The 19,516-nt window shown below is 42.1% G+C and overlaps 1 protein-coding gene across 1 annotated transcript in view; it reads left to right on the top strand.

Annotated features, from left to right (window-relative positions):
* Window positions 1-19,516, top strand: part of LOC122816993 (serine/threonine-protein kinase Sgk2-like) — a gene marked incomplete in the record, with an annotated part of 364,134 nt that overhangs the window by 319,030 nt on the left and 25,588 nt on the right. Inside the window, 1 exon segment of the mRNA XM_044090107.1 lies at window positions 2,445-2,534. Within this exon segment, the coding sequence (XP_043946042.1) occupies window positions 2,445-2,534 (90 nt within the window).

Raw genomic sequence — 19,516 nt, 5'->3', positions numbered from 1 at the left:
AATAATGTCGTATAAGTTCATAGGTGTTTACTAGGTTAACGACCACAAGGGCCTTTTTAAGCGTAGCCATGGATCCCAAATATCTGACAAGTTCTGATACCCTTGATTAGTGCAAGCATGAGCCTGGGAGATGAACCATTTACAGGCTAGCTGTGTACATTAGAGACATAGGTGCCAAGCCAGGGATGAGTTTTCTGTTTCCCATCCTAGTGTCCAAGTTGCACTTGAATTGGGTTATGGAGGAACTCTTCTTCACATGGATGCCTGTTCCATAGAAGGGGTAGTCTATGGGATACATACTTGTCTCTCCAGCAACTCCTATTTATATCAGTCTTTAGAACAGGTAATTCTGGTGCTGATTGTTTTGTTGATATACAAGAGGTCCATCAGAGTGGGGTCAGAAATGCCCTGTATGCCGGGCGTAGATCTCCACTCAAAATACAGGGATAGATCCTTGAGGTAGTCTGCATAGGACATTTTGCTTCCTGTATTCTATTAGTGAGGAGCCTTTGTGGACATTCCAGTTTGATATGCCAGGTTAGGTACATACCAAAAGGGGCACTGTACTCAATGATCTGATGAATGCCGAATACAATGACTTCCTTGGACTTGGATGCCATACTTTTTGAGCACCATAGAATGAGTTCCTCACCATTGTAGACACGTGATAGTCAAAGGCTAGATTACTATCTGTGTGTCCCCAAGTCCCTGTCTACTGGGTCAACTCTGAGGAGTGTTGTCAATATGATTGTTATCAGGGATGGATGACTTCCCAAAGGATACTATTATACATTTCTTGGCATTTAGTTTTAGTCCATGGCTCAGACACCAGTTTGTCTGTCACCCTCTCCTGGAGAGCAGTTGTCCGTGTGAGACTCTGCTCCTAATTTGCAAATGTAGTCAGCCAGAGACCACTGGCCTTGACGTCTGAGAAGTAAATGCCAAAAAGGAACAGTCCAAGGACTGATCCTTGAGGGACTCCACTTGTGACTGGCCTCTCTCTAGAGGTGGACTCCCCAATTCTAACTTCCTGGGTCCTATCTGTGAGCCAGTTGGCTATCCACCGGGTGACATATGGGTTTGTACCCAGTCTCTTGAGTTTGTCAACATTGCCTAAGTAGGGGTATTCTGCCAAATGCCTTGACCAGGTCAAGGTAGGCATGTGAACAATAATGCGCTCATCCATTGCTTTGGTTACCTTTCTCAAAGAAGTCCACCAGGTTGAGTAGGCATGATCTTCCCTTGATGAAACCAAACTGGATTGGGTCCAATGTCTATTGATCATCTCCGTGATGAGTCTTTCTATGATTTTACATAGAAGACTAGTGAGACTTATGGGTATGTAGTTTCCAGGGTCTGTAGGTAGCCCGCCTTTGTGCAGAGGGATGACTGTTGCCTTTTTCCATTGATGAGGCATGAAGCCTATTTGGAGACTACAGTTAAATAATAATTCCAGAGGCCCTGATAGGCCATGTTTCATGCTATTTAGAAGTCAACCTAGGATATTGTCTGCGGCCATTGATGCAGTGTTCTTGGTCTTAGAGCATTAAGAACCTGTTGCCTAGTGATAGTAGGGGGAGTTATGTTTGATATTTCCCGAGGGAAGGTTGAAGGGGGGAGAGGGGTAAAGGTGGATTCATCAGGCAGGAGGTTTGCTATATCTTCTGGCTCACTATAGCTGGCTCCATTTATAATGAGCTCTGCACACTATTGTGAATTGCTTTTGAGGTTGCGGACATAGCTAAAGAATGCTTTGTGGTTGTTCTTGGCCTTGGAGGTCAAACTTGCCTCAAATTTGGCTTTGGTAGACTGCATTTGCCCTCTTAGTTGTTTGAATGCTTTTATCCTGCTGGGTGCTGCACCTCCTAATTTTTGCCATGATTTTCTTCCTCCTGTTACATAGCCTATTGATTTTGTGATTCCACCAGGGTGTTTTTTTTTTTTTTTTTTTTTCTTGGCTTTTGCATCCAAAGTAAACAAATGGAATAATTCTTTGGCAGATGGTACAGAGTATGAGTAGCACTTGGGCACCTTCTATAAGTTTTGTATGAAAGACGTGGGTTTTACCTTGGAGCAGCAGAGGAAGACTGGTGTATGGTGTTTTTCTAACAATGGTACAGTTTGCAGAGGATAATATTCATTGGGTTTGATATAAGGACTGCGGACCAGGTCAGTATTCCCTGTGTGGGGACTTTTCTTAGGTGACTCTGCATTGTTAGGTTGCTGTTTGCTTTTGCATCTTGTGGTTACTTTAGAAATGCAAAGGTTTTACTGCTACTGCAGTACATGATTTCCATGTCTTTACTGACAGCAGGGGTGGTCATGTGATTGCAACCTGTGCGCTGACTTGGTTAGTCAATACACCAATCCCCAGTCATCTGCTGAATTCTGTATATAATTCTGTTAATGTGTTTGACGTTTATTTTCTCTTGTTTTCTTCTTAGCTTGAGATAAAAAATCACATGTTCTTTGGCCCAATAAACTGGGATGACTTGTACCACAAGAGGATCACACCTCCCTTCAACCCTAATGTGGTGAGTAACGTGAAGGATTGGTGAGTAACGTGAAGGATTAATCTCTTCAGACCAACTTCTGCTTAAGACTTGACTCTGTATGTATGTTTGTATGTTTGTGTGTATATATAATATAAGCACATATACATATATTTGGGTGGTTGTATAACTCTCTTGAATAAAATTGTAATCTTTGCCCTTTACATCCACTGCCATTACTTAATACCTCTTGACTTGAGCCATAATGATTTGCAGTGAAAATGCTTTGCAAAATCTATGACAGAAGACCTAGCTCACAGGGTCATTAATCAATGCCAAAAAATGACTTTTTTGAGCACTTAGGCTCAGTTGTCCCTGTAGTTGCTGGTTTGTTTGGTCAGATAACGATTTTTTTTTAAATATTTTGAGTAGCTTTCTTATTCACTGGCAGAAGTGTGCATTTGAAGTGCTGTTACTTGCCATTTGTTTTTATGTCCTTACAGCCTTGTTACTTTACTTAGTGGACCTGAATTAATATTGGATGATTTGTTTCATATTTCTAATAACCTGTTTTATGTCCATGTGTGTAATTGTCAACAATACATATTTAACTGACAGTTGTACATAGGTAACTGTCATTGCCTTGTGCCTAGGATGTGACTGAAAACGGTTGTAAGACCAGCATATTTATTCAGTTAAAGGCTTAATGTGGTAAATATTTTCACAGGCTATAAAAAATGGATTATACTATTTAGTCTGTTTAGTTTTAGAGTTGGGACATAACTAGTACATGCTACTTGCACTGTGACAGTACCATTACAGTACATAGCCGGTACCATTACAGTACATAGCCGGTATTGGGCACCAGCTAACCCAGTGGTTGCAGGGGGCCCCCAACCACAGTATGTTACTTTATTCTGTTTTGTTATGTTAAACCAGCAAAAGCTAGTACAGCAATTGTGTGTATTTGTTTAATAAACCAGATGAGTAGTAAGATGAAGAATCCTAATGATGGCCACAATTTCTTCTCCTCATCTCCTCATCTCTCCACTAAAGCTAACATCATAGTCAGTGTTAGGCACCAGTAATAACAACCACATATGTGTGTGTGTGTGTGTGTGTGTGTGTGTGTGGCTTTGATCATCCTTGACTGTCTTGGGGTGGGGGGGGTCCCATAAAAGCTGCTTTTTTGTGAAAAAATGCCTTGTTAGGATAAAGCCAGTGATCTATGAGCAAAGTAAATATTGGAGATCAGTAGTACAGAGGTGACTGATCCCAGATGTTCTTCGTGTTTCACTGTTGCAGTCATAACTGTAGGGTGCTCCTGCCAGCAGGCAGCCCGAGGTCGGCCAGAATTCCAAAGTCTGGGTCCGGCGTCGGCTGTACCAGCAAGTACCCTGACGTCAGAACGTAGAGGTATAAAGCTGACAGCTGACGCCATCTTCTCCAGTCTTTCTTGCCGTGCGGTGGAAAGCAGCTTGCAAGTTGTTGGTTGGCGGATTCCGGACAACGTGCTTTGATTGTCGTCGGTCCGAAGTCTTCTTTTCACAAGCTAAGTACCCCACTGGGGAAACTTTTTTCTTGCTCCTCCGATATCAGAAAAAGTTAATAATTGTATATCGTGTGGAAAACAAATACCTCATAAAGATTTCCTCTCTTACTGTCTTCCTTGCTTAGGCCCTGACCACGACGTTTCTTGCTGTCGGTTTTGTGCCAGGTTTAATTCTCGCACTATTAAGCGTGAGGCGATTGGGCCTTGAATTATTTCGTAGACTGTTCAATTATAGGATGTCGCCGGATACTTTACCGACAACCGAATTCTAAAAACGCAAGGACAAGGATAGGCCTCTGAGGTCCAAACAGGATACTTTGCAGCCGGAGCCAGCTTCGGGTTTGGCGGTCGTCAGTGAGGCACTTTTGCAGCCCCTGTCGTCAGCCACTTTGGAACCGATGGCCGACACGGACTCCCATGGGGAGCCAACTAGGCCCAGTATTTTATCTGCTGCAGGACCTTCGGACATTGCTCCTTCAGATGGGTCCGGAACCGCTGTGCAGGTACTGGCTTCTGAAGGGGTTTTCAGGCCTTCTCATATCACTATAACTACAAAGACAAAGGCAAAGTCAAAGACTCCTGTTAAGCCAAGGGTTTCTTCTCAAGCTTCTTCGGATTCAGCTCCCAAGACCCAGAAGCAATTATTAAGGATGGCTGAAGATTTGCTTACTATGATTAGGGGTTCTCACCCTCCACCTGAAAAAAGGCCTAGACAGGATATTCCTTTTGATTCCTCTGATCAGGCTTCTGTGTCTTCAGTCTCTTCCTCTGACCAGGATTATTCTTTTCCTCCTTATGAGGATTCTCATGCAGAGGACTCTATTTCCTCTGCTTCTCCCCCTGAAGATTTTTCTTTTGGGGAAACTTTGCATAAGATGAGAGAGCATTTTCATTGGGAAGGTCAGGATTATTCCGCTTCAAAGAAGAGACTTAGGGAATTTCTCCTTCTCCCTCAACACAGACCTTTGGCTATTCCTGCTGTTCTTGATATTGTGGATGATGCTTTCTTTGAAGCTAACCTGAATCCTGATTCCTTTCCGCCTGCTCCTTCTAAGCCGGACAGATTTTATAGATTCCCTGATTCCCATCAATTTTTGTTCAAGAACCCTTCTGCAGATCCTGAAACTATTTCTCAGGGTTCCAAGGCTGCTAAGGCCGCTTCATCTAAAAATCCTATTCCCTCTGAAAAGGATTCTCGTGCCTTGGACAGATGGGGCAAAAAGGTGTATATTTCTGCTACTCTTTCTATTAGTGCTTTAAATTGCCAGTTTCATATGTTCAAGTATCAGCAATTTCTTTTGTCTGTTTTAAAGCAAAAACTTTCTACCTTTCCTGCATGTGCAGAGGACAAGGAATTACAGGATGTATTGCATGCAACTGAACAAGTTAGCAAACATAGTTTACATTGTGGTTTTGATGCCTTGGAGGCTTCTTGTAGGGCCGCAGCCTCTGGTACTGTTATCAGGAGACATGCTTGGCTTCGAGAGCAGAATTTACCTGAGCAAGTTAAGGCTAAATTGTTAGATGCCCCTGTTCAGCATGATGTTTTGTTTGGATCTAAAGCTGAGGAGGTTATTAAAAAGATGGAAGATAAAGTGAAATCTATGCAGACTGTTAAAGATTTATTACAAGTTCAGCCTCCTAGATTTTCTAGAAATTGGCCCTCCAAAAATTGGTCCTTTCCCACATCTGACAGGCCTCAAAGGGGAAGATATAGACGCTCCAGAGGTCGGGCTCAGGCTCTGGCCTCTTACAGGTCCAGACAATGGACTGCTTCATCACCTAGAAGGGGAGAAGACAGATCTCAATCACAAAGGAAGCAGACCCAATGACTCCCTCTGTTGGGCTACAGGTCCTCCTTGCCTGGAAGCCCCTCTCGGAGGAAAACTTTCTCTCTTCTACCAAAATTGGACTCATATTACCAAAGACAAATGGGTTTTAGACGTGATTTTAAGAGGTTACAAGTTCCACTTTCAAACTCTGCCAAGGTCTTTCAGTTGGCCAGATCTGCCAAAACATCAATGGTCAGAGGCCTTAAATCAAGTGGACGCTTTATTGGCCATGAGAGCCATAGAACCTGTTCCACTTTCAGAGATGGGAAAAGGGTTTTACTCGAGACTATTTCTGGTCCCGAGAAAACAAATCTCATGGAGACCTATTCTGGATCTTTCAGTATTAAACACCTATCTGGAAATTCCAAAATTCAAGATGCTTACTCTACAACAACTTCTTCCAATGCTCTCCCAGGATGCTTGGATGGTGACATTGGACTTAAAGGAAGCCTACTTACACATTCCCATCAGGCAGGAACTCAGAAAATACCTCAGATTCAAGGCAGGTTCGAGGCACTTTCAATTCTCTGTACTGCCCTTTGGCTTATCTACTGCGCCCAGAGTCTTTACCAAGTGTCTAGCTCCAGTAGTAGCTTATTGCAGACTCCAAGGGATTCAAATTCACCCCTATCTGGACGACTGCCTTATCCAGGCAAACAGCAAAGACCTTTTACTTCAACATCTGCAGTTTGTTCAACGTCTTTTCCTACTGCTGGGATTTTCAGTGAACACAAAAAAGTCACATCTGATCCCCTCTCAACAAATTATTTTTTTAGGAGCTCTTCTAAACACAAGCCTGCAAAGGGCTTTCCTCACTCCAGAAAAACAATTACAACTGGCCTCAATTTTCAAAACCTTGGCTACTTTAACTCAGCTCACTGCAAGGAAATTCCTGCAGGCATTGGGCTACATGGCTTCTTGCATCCTGTTGATTCCAAATGCAAGGCTTCATATGAGAAAACTTCAATGGTACCTAAAGAGTGTATGGTCACAGCATTACCACAGTCTGGACAAAATGATTCCACTGATTCCCTGCCTCCAAAAAGAGTTCCTTTGGTGGTCCAGGGCTTGTGCTTTAAACGAAGGGAAGTCCTTTCGTCTGCCTCAACCTTCTCGGATCATAACCACTGACGCTTCGGATTATGCTTGGGGAGCTCATTTTCTAGACATTTGCCAGCAGGGCTCTTGGACAAAGAAGCATCTTCCCTGGCACATCAACTTGAAGGAAATGTTGGCAGTCCAAAATGCTCTTCTAGCCTTCCAGAATCTTTTGCAACCAGGGCCTCTTCTGATTCGTACAGACAATACCACAGTCATGTGGTACATAAACAAGCAAGGGGGCTCTCACTCTTACCCCCTTTGCAGACTAGCCATGAGTTTATGGGACACAGCTCTAAATCTGAATCTGCATCTTCAAGCTCAATTCATTCCAGGAAAACAGAACCTCTTAGCAGACAGCCTAAGCAGAAACCTTTTGGATCCTCACGAATGGATGCTGGACCCCAACTTATTCAGCAGGATTACTGCAGTTTGGGGTTGTCCTCAGATAGATCTGTTTGCATCCCATCTCAATCATCAGTTGCCTCTCTTTTGCACCAGGTCCTTCCACAAAACAGCATGGAAAGTGGATGCCCTGTCATTCAGCTGTAAGAATCTTTCGGGATATGCCTTCCCTCCTCTTCCTCTTCTGCCTCGGGTGTTACTGAAAATAAAACAGGACAATCCAAAGATTATCATTTTGATAGCTCCAAATTGGCCTCTGCAGTTTTGGTGTCCAACTTTAAAACACCTATTCTTGGAACCTCCATGGATTCTACCTCTGATCCATTCTCTTCTGTCCCAGCATCAGGGTCAGATGCTACATTCTCAAATCAAGACTCTATGCCTGGCAGCTTGGCTCTACAAGGGCCTTTGATTCCTTCTTCTCTTCCCAAACAAGTTTTGGATGTTCTTTTAGAAGCTAGGCGGCCTAGCACTAGAAAATCTTATGCTTCTAAATGGAAAAGATTTTGTATTTGGATGCAGGATCGAGGTTCTGATCCTCTTTTGCCTGATATTTCCTCCATTTTACTTTACCTCTCAGACCTTTTGCTTAAAGGCCTCTCCTTTTCCTCCATCAAAATTCATGCTTCTGCTATCTCGGCTCATTTCAACACTGATCCTCCCATTTTTTTCTCACCAGCTGGTGAGACAATGTTTGAGAGGGGCTAAGAATTTAAGACCTCTCAGAACTCCTCCTGTTCCTGTTTGGGATCTTAATTATGTCTTGGAGAAACTTACTTTGCCTCCTTTTGAGCCTGCTGAGGCTTCGTATATCAAGTTCTTATCCTGGAAGACAGCTATCTTATTAGCATTGACTTCTGCCAGAAGGGTTTCAGAGTTGCAAGCTCTCATGGCTGTGGAACCATATTTTATCTTCCACCTAGTCAATAAACAAACTATTTCCAAATGGATTGCTCATGAAATAAGGTTTTGTTACTCTCACTATGGGAAGCAGATTCCAGGTACTGTTAAAAGTCATTCTACTAGAGCAGCTGCCACTTCAGCAGCTTTTCTCAGAGGGGTTCCTACCAAGGACATTTTGGAAGCTGCCACTTGGAGTTCAGTGCATACTTTTTCTAAGCACTATAATCTCCCTTTGTATTCTAAGTCTAGGGCAGGCTTTGCCTCTGCTGTTTGCAGGGTCTTCTAGCTGCCCCTTCTTCTGCATAACCTCCTCCCTCATCACAGCTTTGGGATTCTACCCTACAGTTATGACTGCAACAGTGAAACACGAAGAACATAGTACAGTTGTGTACACCTACCATAAATGTAGATGTTCGAGTGTCTTCACTGTTGCAGTCGGTGTTTCCCTCCCACCAATCCCCTCTTATTTTTGCTTGTTCTCTCTTCCATTTCCTTTGTGGTGTATTTGGGTTTCTTTTTGGACACCTTTTGGTTTTTTGGGGGGCTTCTGACATCTGGGGCAAGAAAGGCTGTAGAAGATGGCGTCTGCTGTCAGCTTTATACCTCTACGTTCTGACGTCAGGGTACTTGCTGGTACAGCCGACGCCGGACCCAGACTTTGGAATTCTGGCCGACCTCGGGCTGCCTGCCGGCAGGAGCACCCTACAGTTATGACTGCAACAGTGAAGACACTCTAACATCTACATTTATGGTAGGTGTACACAACTGTACTTTCTCACCTTTAATTTTAAGAGCAGCTGCTGTTGATCTTAAATAGTTATCTCTTTCAGGGAGATTTCTAAGTAGTGGCAGAACACCATATGTTACAACTCTCAACTTTTTTTGCACAGAATTCTGAGCAAAGCAGAAATAATGGAGGAGTAAATGGTTATCAGGAACACTTTTTAAATATTCTAACTTGCTTAATGTAAAACATGTTGCTTAACATAAGGTACATTTTCTGAAAGTATGAAACTGTTTTGGGCATCATTGACTGTAAACTTGAATGATATACCAGATCAAACGTTTTACTAGCAACAGAGGCAAAAATCAGAGACCGTACGAGTTACTTATTACTCCTCAAAAACAGTAGTCACAGATACGGCATAGCAGTAATAGTCACACAGTGTATTATTTGCTGAAAACTAGTATTGCTGTATCTTACGCTTGTGTATGGTGGTTCAGTGTAAGAGTAACAAGCTGTGCATTTATTTCAATTTACATCACAAACATTGTCAGCACTGTCATGCTTGTGTGCGCTGTGCTGGTGATTCTTACCACAAATGTAGAACCTGCCCATATGGTAGCTTGGCATGTGGTGTGCGTAAGTAACCACTGTCTGCCACACTTGCCATTCAGTATCATTACCATTTTGCTTTGCTCTGCTCTGGTTGAGTTCTTGGCTGTAGTTGTATTTTTTTCTGTGTGAATTCTGCATATCCTACGTGTCCTACCTTTTTCTTTATGGGTTTACCCATGTGCTCTAGTTTCCTTCAACACCCAGTAGACATGACCTAGATGAACTAGCATTTCTCCATTTTCTCTGAAGGTAAGAATGCAGAGCATTTGTGCATCTTGTGACAGACCTGGTGTGTGTGTGTGTGTGTGTGTGTGTGTGTGTGTGTGTGTGTGTGTGTGTGTGTGTGTGTGTGTGTGTGTAAAAATATCACCAATTTGTATCTGTGCTCACACACAAATGCTGGGCACATGCATAACTCTTCTGGGTAGCAATAAAAAAATCAGTTAAAAGTAGAGCTGCTAGGGTCTGGTGGCCCTCTCATTCAAGACTGTATAAATGGGTTTTGACATGGTGTTAGTGGTGGCCTCTTCTCCCATCACCACCCTTTCAAACAGTCATGCTCAGAGATGTGCACAGAAGATTGCAGCAGGTTGAATGGGGGCTGGGGATGTCGAGGTCATTATTCCTTTAATTTTCCTCACAGGTAAACATCAGAGGTGTATGCAACATTGTAGCTGGAGTTGGGACTAGGAAATGTGTGGTTATTTCTTTTACTTCTCGGGCAGACCTCAGTGGTGTGCTAAGAAAGTCAACTTGTATAGGAGCAGTGTACTGTCAAGAAGCAAAAGCTTAGAACATGTTACTGTAATTTGTTCAGTGTCTCAAAGTGAAACATCATGCACATATATATGGGTCCCTATCAGATTTTCAAAGTTTCAAAACTTTGAACATCATACAGCTGCGACCATATGATCGAAGTTTTGAAACTTTGAAAATGAAATTATAAAAAAGTTTGTTTTTTCAAGGGGGTAAGCCCCCCTACACCCCCTGATAATTAAATATGCCAACTCCGAGATAGCACTACAGTGAGGAAAACTGTAAATTTCCTGTTCTGCGCTGTAGAGCAATCTCCATTCAAAACGATTGAAGTTTCAAAACTTCAGTTATAGTGTGTGTGTGTGTGTGTGTGTGTGTGTGTGTGTATCATATATATATATATATATATATATATATATATATATATATATATATAATTTATTTATTTGTGTGTGCGCGCATGTGTATAAGATCGAATTATCACTTAATTCGAAATAGTGCATGGAATGCTCACTGCAGCGAAAGTGCACTTAATCGAAATTGCACTTACGTGAAGTTCAGTACAACGAACGGGTGTTGTACTGAACTTCCATGCAGTACTCACGGACCTTAGAAGATGTGCAGCAGATAAGGGTGATGAAGGATAAGGAGGGAAACATACTCACAAGTGAGGAGAGTGTGTTGAGGAGATGGAAAGAGTACTCTGAGGGGCTGATGAATGAAGAGAATGAGAGGGAGAGAAGGTTGGATGATGTGCGGATAGTGAATCATGAAGTGCAGTGGATTAGCAAGGAGGAAGTAAGGATAGTTATGAAGAGGATGAAGAACAGAAAGGCTGTTGGTCCAGATGACATACCTGTGGAAGCATGGAGGTGTTTAGGTGAAATGGCAGTGGAGTTTTTAACTAGATTGTTTAATGAAATCTTGGAAAGTGAGAGGATGCCTGATGAATGGAGAGAAAGTGTTTTGGTACCTATCTTTAAGAATAAGGGTGATGTGCAGAACTGTAGTAACTACAGAGGGATTAAATTGATCAGTCACAGTATGAAGTTATGGGAAAGAGTAGTGGAACCTAGGTTAAGAAGGGAGGTGATGATTAGTGATCAGCAGTATGATTTTATGCCAGGAAAGAGCACTACAGATGCGATGTTTGCTTTGAGAGTGTTTATGGAGAAGTACAGAGAATATCAGAAGGAGTTGCATTGTGTCTTTGTGAATTTAGAGAAAGCATATGACAGGGTGCCTAGAGAGGAGTTGTGGTATTGTATGAGGAAGTCAGGAGTGTCAGAGAAGTATGTAAGAGTGGTACAGGATATGTACGAGAGTAGTGCGACAGCGGTGAGGTCTACAGTGGGAGTGTGGAGGTGGGATTACATCAAGGTTCAGCTCTGAGCCCTTTCTTATTTGTAATGGTGATGGACAGGTTGACAGACTAGATTAGACAGGAGTCCCCGTAGACTATGATGTTTGCAGGGTTCCCATTCAGAAGCCTGAAACATCATAAGCCTGAAAATCAAAATCCTGAAACCAAAAGCCTGAAAATTCAGAATCCTGAAAACTCAAAATCCTGAAAGCCCAAAATCCTGAAAGACCAAAATCCTGAAACTCAAAATCCTGAAAACACAAAATAGACATACTGATGTCATTGTGGCTTTGCTATTGTTAGCCCTGTGGTGTTAGGTCATGCGTTGGGGTCAGGTAAGTGTGCTGTTGGTTTTATTTTAGGGTTAGGGGCAGTTTAAGTGAGTTAGGGTTAGGGCAGTTAGGCATGTATGCAATAGTGACAAATATTGGGGTTAGGGGCGGTTTAAGTGAGTTAGGTTTAGGGCGCGGTTCAGGTGAGTGTGCGATAGTGACGGACCTTAGGGTTAGGGTTAGGGTCAGGGTCAGTTGGTAGATATTAGTGTCTTTATAGTGACATATTAGCATTATTTGTGTTTTCAGGATTTTGAGTTTCAGGATTTTGGTCTTTCAGGATTTTGGTCTTTCAGGATTTTGGTCTTTCAGGATTTTGGTCTTTCAGGATTTTGGGCTTTCAGGATTTTGGGCTTTCAGGATTTTGGGCTTTCAGGATTTTGAGTTTTCAGGATTCTGAATTTTCAGGCTTTTGGTTTCAGGATTTTGATTTTCAGGCTTATGATGTTTCAGGCTTCTGAATGGGAACCGTTTGCAGATGACATTATGATCTGTAGTGAGAGTAGGGAACAGGTGGAGGGAGACCCTGGAGAGGTGGAGATGTGCTCTAGAGAGAAGAGGAATGAAGGTCAGCAGGACTAAGACAGAATATATGTGTGTGAATGAGAGGGAGGATAGAGGAATAGTGAGGATGCAGGGAGTAGAGGTGGCGAAGGTGGAGGAGTTTAAATACTTGGGATCAACAGTTCAGAGTAATGGTGAGTGTGGAAGAGAGGTGAAGAAGAGAGTACAGGCAGGATGGAGTGGGTGGAGAAGAGTGTCAGGAGTGATTTGTGACAGGCAAGTACCAGTAAGAGTGAAAGGGAAGGTCTACAAGAGGGTAGTGAGACCAGCTATGTTATGTGGCATTGACAAAAAAGGCAGAAGTCAGAGCTTGACGTGGCAGAGTTAAAGATGTTAAGATTTGCACTGGGTGTGACGAGGATGGACAGGATTAGGAATAAGTATATTAGAGGGTCAGCCCAGGTTGGAAGGTTTGGAGACAAAGCCAGAGAGGCAAGATTACGTTGGTTTGGACATGTGCTGAGGAGGGATGCAGAGTATATTGGGAAAAAGATGCTAAGGATGAAGCTGCCAAGTAACAGGAAAAGAGGAAGGCCTAAGTTAAGGTTTATGGATGTGGTGAGAGAGGACATGCAGGTGGTTGGTGTGACAGAGCAAGATGCAGAGGACAGGAAGAAATGGAAACAGTTGATCTGCTGTGGTGACTCCTGACGGGAGCAGCCAAAAGAAAAAGATACTCGCGGACCTTAGGGTTAGGGCACAGGTCATAGTGGGCTATCCCCTTACCATGACCTGTGCCCTAACGCTAAGGTCTGTGACGACTGCAGTGCAGTGAAGGACATAGCAATGTCCTCCACTATGGTGCGATAGTCACAAGCCTAAGGGTTAGGGCATGGGTTAGGGTAAGGGGATAGCTTTACTAACTATCCCCTTACCCTAACCGTGCCCTAACCCTAAGGTCCATGACTACCGCACCATAGTGGAGGACATAGCTTGTTTTTTATGTCCTCCACTGTGCTGCGGTGTTTTTGGTGAAGTGCACTTGCGCAAAAATTCACTTTTGTTAAAGTGAACTTTTGCAGAACTGAGGCTTCCTATTACAAGTTCGAAGTAGTGAACTTTCATTCTTGTAATAGGAATCCATACATATATATATATATATATATATATATATATATATCTGTGCATGCGTGTATATTATATATATGGGATCCGTATGGATCACTGAACGGCAACATAACCGAAACAGATTCGGCTGGGCATACTTGCACGAAAGTGCTTTTCACCGAAAGGCACTTTCGTGTAAGTATGCCTGTTGCAGAGATCGCACTACAGTGGGGATAAGGGAAAATTCCCTTTTCCCCACTAGTGCAACCTCAGAGTGAGAATATTTAAGTAGGGGGGTGTGGGGGGTGCAAGGGGGCTTGCCCCTCTGCAAAAACGTAAAAGTAATGTTTTATTTTTTTTAAACACATTTTAACGAAAGCGTTTTTTGGTGAAAGCGCTTTTGTTAGTGTGTTCGGTGATTGTGGATTCTGACTATTGAACTTTCCTTCAATAGTCCTAGATCCATATACATATATACATACATACATACATACATATATATATATATATATATATATATATATATATATATATATATATATATATATATATATATATATATATATATATAGGTTTACTATCATAAAATCGAAGCGCAAAATAAAATGCGTCTCAATGTTCGAATTTAAACATCGGAAATGAACATTTCCCTAATGTCGAAAACAGCTGTGAATTGTCGAAAATGTCGCTCGCGACATTTTCGACAATCAACAGCACTCCCACCCATCCCGTAACTCCCTACCTGCCTAGCCTAAACTCACAGTTATGCACGGGGGCAAGGGGATGTATTTCCCTAACCGCACTGTACCGCAACCCCCTCACATGAGCGAACTTTACAACTGCGAATGCACAGTCCATTCGAAATGCTAACGTTCGCTCACATAACCTGCCAAACTATGAAGTATTCGAACATCTGTTGTTCGAATACTTCATAACGTGCAATGATACGCGTCGGCATTGTGATAGTAAACCAATATATATATATATATATATATATATATATATATATATATATATATATATATATATATATATATATATATAAATATGGTGTGTGACTGCCTTTTGTGGGTAGAGGTGAGGAGGCCTATTGTAATGTAAGAGCATTGTAGCTGCAGTTCAGTCTGTGCGTAGTCCTCTTAAAACTTTGCAGCTTGCATGAAAACACTGTTTAAGAGGGGCGTCAGTAAGAGGGTAATAATTAGACTGGAAATGTACAGGAGGCTTCCCAGTTTGACACTTACTGTGGTTTGCCTAAATGCTAACACAGGCCAGAAGAGTAGTATATTTTCTCTTTTCAATGGAAAAAACAAAGTCAAATTTTTGTAAAAATGCCAGAGTCCTAGGGTTCATTGTTAATCGGTCTTTGGCACAAGACACCTCTATTTTACCTCTACTATTTTACTTTGGACTAATCCAGGAACAAAAACACTATATTTTCTTACTCTTCCTTAACCTATTTGCACTCCTGGTCCAAACTCAAAACTCTGCTGGCTGGTCTATCCTATCCTTTCTTGACTCTTGGTATAGTCGGGCAATGTAGGAATTGCTTGATGATAACAGATGATTGCTAAACTTGCTACTGTCTGTCAGAGAGATGCAAGCACCTACCAAATCTGAGGCTATGCTTTTACAAGCAAAAGTATCCTTCACCTAAACCACACTCTGCACATACCCATACTAAAGTATTGTGTTTTCTTTACAAAAACACAACTGACTAGGTGGTGCAAGGCCCAGCATAAACCAAGCACTGTAACACCAGTTAGTGATACCACTTGGAGTCACTGGGAAACAGCACATCTAGACCCACTACACCAGTGCAATCTTCAAACGCAGATAGAATTGTACTAGAGATATTTGACTCCATAGGTAGGTGCACTGATTCTACATGCATATGAGGCTGGATAAAAGCAAGTTTTATAGTAAATTTACTCTCTGTCATGGGCCAAGTATGCCAAAATTATAAAGGCCATGAGGTCCCTTAAACCAGACAAATAAGGTTACAGCATGGTGGTGGTGTATTGGTGGTGGTGTATTTTAGGGAAAACTATGTGGTGCACAAAACTCAGAGATATGGAGTGTGAGAGATGACAATGCTCTCTATGCATGTTACAAGTGCAGGGAAGATCTTGGTATCAAGTGGAATCCTTCCAATACTAAAAATTATGCCAAGTTGTAAAGAAAAGATGGACACTGCGACAACTGGTTAAGCATGTCGTGTAATTCTAGGTTGTTCGTAATAAAAAAAAAAAAGAAGAACTTACAATTGCACGTAAAATGCTACCAGTAGTTGTAATCTCCATCTGAGCAGAAAAAGGCAATTCTGGGTACATTGCAGGTGCTGAGAAAAGAATACTCTTGGATAGCGTCAAAGAATGAAATAATGCTTTCATGAACGCTTACCATATCCTGAATTAGGAATGAGGTCAATTCCTGTCAGCATGTTAGAAGACAAAAAAGCTTGGAGAAAACTGTTTTCCAGTAAGTGTCAGAATGGGATACGTTGCTTAGCAGCCATACTTGCTTCACCAAAACATGGTTTGCACCTTTTTATTCCAAGGCTTCCATATACTGGTGAAAGCTCTGTCTGCCTTTTTTCTTGGGCAAGGTCAGTTAGACTGCTCACCCTAAGTTCTGTTGTGAAACAAACCAGCCACTGGACCGTATCAGGATGCAAGGAGTCTAAACAAACTGCTGGACCTTGAGGCTCTCCTCTTTTTGAGGAATGTGTGTGTGTTATAGAAACTTGAAGTGTTCATTGAGCACTCCATTACTCTGATTTTGTGCTTACTGCTCATTTAGACCTGAAGGAAATTGCTGTGGCCTATCCATATTTGTTAGAGAGCCCATTGCTTGTCGACAGATATATAGAGACCCCACAAACAAAGCTTAGAGAAGTTCAGTGATAACAGGACCCCATCTGGATTTCCAGAAAATCTCACAACATTCCTAAATATTCTTTATTAACTCTCCATAAGTAGCAAATTCTCATTGGGTAGTTAAAATCTTCTGTGATTAAACTGGGGGACCTGTGTTACCAATATGAGATGTGCACAAAATTTCTTGGATGAATGAACCCACTAGATAAAAAGAATAGACTTGACTTTGTGCTAACAAACCTAACATCCGCACATACCATCCTTAAGCTATCCCTGTCACTGGTAAGTCACACCACAAACTAGTAACCTTCTCCATCAGAATTTTCCAAACAAATATCACAGAATTCAAGGACTTTAAAACACTGCAATTCTGTGTTGAAGTCTCCAAATTCAGGTATGACCTTTTTGCTCATTATATTGTTACTGCTACTCTTTCTTGGACAAATTATATTGATTTGGCAGTCCAAACTAGATAAAAGGGAATGGGAAGGTTTAAAAGCAAACCAGTGTGGTGATCCTCGAGCTTAAACTAGTGGGTCGAGGAGTTTCTTCCTTTTGTAGCAAAACTGAAGACACTGGGGGGAGGCTTTCCATGAACTCTGACTGGTTTCAGGTATCAGTGAGATAAGTATAAAGCCTTCTAAAGTTGGGAAATAAGAAGTAACACTCAGCATTGCTGTGAGCTTTATTGATAAATGGTGCATCCTACTCCAGTTCAGTGGATATTGCTAACTTCATCCCAGCGACGTATTCCAGGCTTGCTGATCTCTGATGGAATCAAACCTGACAACATACCGTTATCTAATTAATGACACTAAGCACTGGCAGAGCCACTGTTAACCTGAGACTATCAAATGGCTTTGTCCCATGGGGCTGGTGCATGGTTGTTGTGATTCCACTCCACAAGGGTGGCCCCACCACTCACCCTGAGAGTTGCAGACCTACTGCCTACCAAGATTTGTATGAAAAGCCATGAAACCTGCATCATATCTGACCTAACTAACTAACTAGATCAGAAAGGTTACCAGACCATCCCTTGCAGTTTAGCTTTGTCAACGATAGGTCCCACCTAATGAATCTTGCAAACATTTTGAGGGGGTTACTCAGGATGTAAGCTGCGGCCAAGTTGCTCACACTATGTACCTTGACCTTGCCAAGGCATTCAGTACTATACCACATGCAAATATAATAAGCTGAAGGAGCTTGAAATTTCCCCTTACGAGGTTGGGTGAATAGCCCAACTACCTCTGGGACAGGACTCCCCCCATGCAGAGTAGAGGATGCATCCTCAGAGTGCATGAGTGGAGTCCCTTAGGAGATCTGTGCTGGGACCCATGCTATTCGGTATCTACTTCTCAGATATCCCCTTATCAGATGAGAACCTCTGGTTAACGGTATTTGTGGATGATTGTAAGCGGAGTGTGTCCTCAAGTCTCCCTTGGAAATAACAGGCACTCCCAACAGCAGCATACACTTGTCAATAGCTGGTGTACAAATAAAAAGGCTCAAACTTGTTGCTAAAAAAGACTTGATAAAGTGCAACTTTGCACACCTCTCAGCTGTGTAGTTTTTTTGCAGAATGTCCAGATTTTTGCCTCATATTTTTGGTCTGTTCCTCATAACATTTTTTTTGACAGATCACAGGATGATCTAAGGATTAAAGTCACTAAATTAAATGCATTTGAGTTTCAGATTTCGTATCCTTCAGAAAATGCATACTAACACATTCTAGCAACTTTCTAAGTTTACAAGAGCAATATTTAAAATGTGTCCCTATTTTTGGGCCTTTTTCCCCCATTATGTCAGGCTTTGTCCAGATTTCTTGCACTAAATGGTTGAGAGGTATGCCACTTTCTATCATTTGATAAGCAATTCTCCATAGTTGTAGCTTGTATCACAGATGATGCACCACTTCAAAATAAAAAGTAAGTGAGACCTATGCTCTTGGATGGTTAGCACCCTCACATTTTGACCATCATGTTGCAGCAGTGGTTAGGAAATCCTTTGCATTGCACAGTCCATAGGAAAAGGTATTTTCTTCAAATCAAATCAAAAAGTCTCATACTACCGTGGATTCACCACTGATTACAAAGTTGTCATAGAGTACAATGCCTGTTTTGGGTTGTATCTTACCAAGCATATTAAGCAATTGAAAAGACCCCAGAGGCTTAAAAGACCTGAACTTCAAAGAAAGAAGACTGGGGTCTTTATCACTATACTCTTGTTTTATATAAACCCATTGGGGTGATCTGTGCCTGCCTTAAAGGGTTACAAGGAATCCAGTAGTGCAATAACTCCTGTACCTCCGTAAGTCGTAGTCCAGCTAACACTAGGAGCAGAGTTCTAAATTGACAGCAGCATATAATTTAGACAAGGTGAAGGAAAGATGTGTCCTGCAGCACTGCTGCTTCCCTGGAACACACTTCCTCTCCAAGTTGAACAGTGTGATGTACTACCTTTAAAAAGGTGCTGAACAACTGGATGGGTATTCATAAGTTCATCGCTGCTATAGCTTTTCTGCCTCCTAGCTCTTCTGCCCCTCCTTGAAAAGAGAGGTAATCCAAATGGTAGATACTGGCAAGGTAGAAATAGTCTCTTGGTTTAATTGCCTTTGTAACTCTGATGAAGCCCCCTGGATGGAGGCCTAACTCCTAGTGTGGAGACCCTACCATGGTTAACTCTGGGTCAGCAACTCCTGGCATAGAAACTTGTAAAAAATGAGTTATGCAAACTGATTTATGCTGGTTTGGAAGCCTGTCACATGTGAAAGTCTATACCTATTTGGAGCACAATGTACTGGTAGATTAAGCTGGGTATTTTTGGAGCACAGATCAACAGGTTTTTGGGAAACTGTTGAGAAACCCTGGGCAACCCACTGATGGATCTGTTACCTGGGAAAACTACCCCCCCCCCAACCTTCTGCACTAGATTCCTCAGTCTTGTGTCTTGGGCTA

This window comes from Protopterus annectens, chromosome 12.part0 (genome assembly GCF_019279795.1).
Source record: "Protopterus annectens isolate FY-2018-M chromosome 12.part0, PAN1.0, whole genome shotgun sequence".
NCBI lineage: Eukaryota > Metazoa > Chordata > Ceratodontiformes > Protopteridae > Protopterus > Protopterus annectens.
Note: the sequence above shows the minus strand (reverse complement) of the source record. Positions and strands in the feature narration are given on the sequence as shown.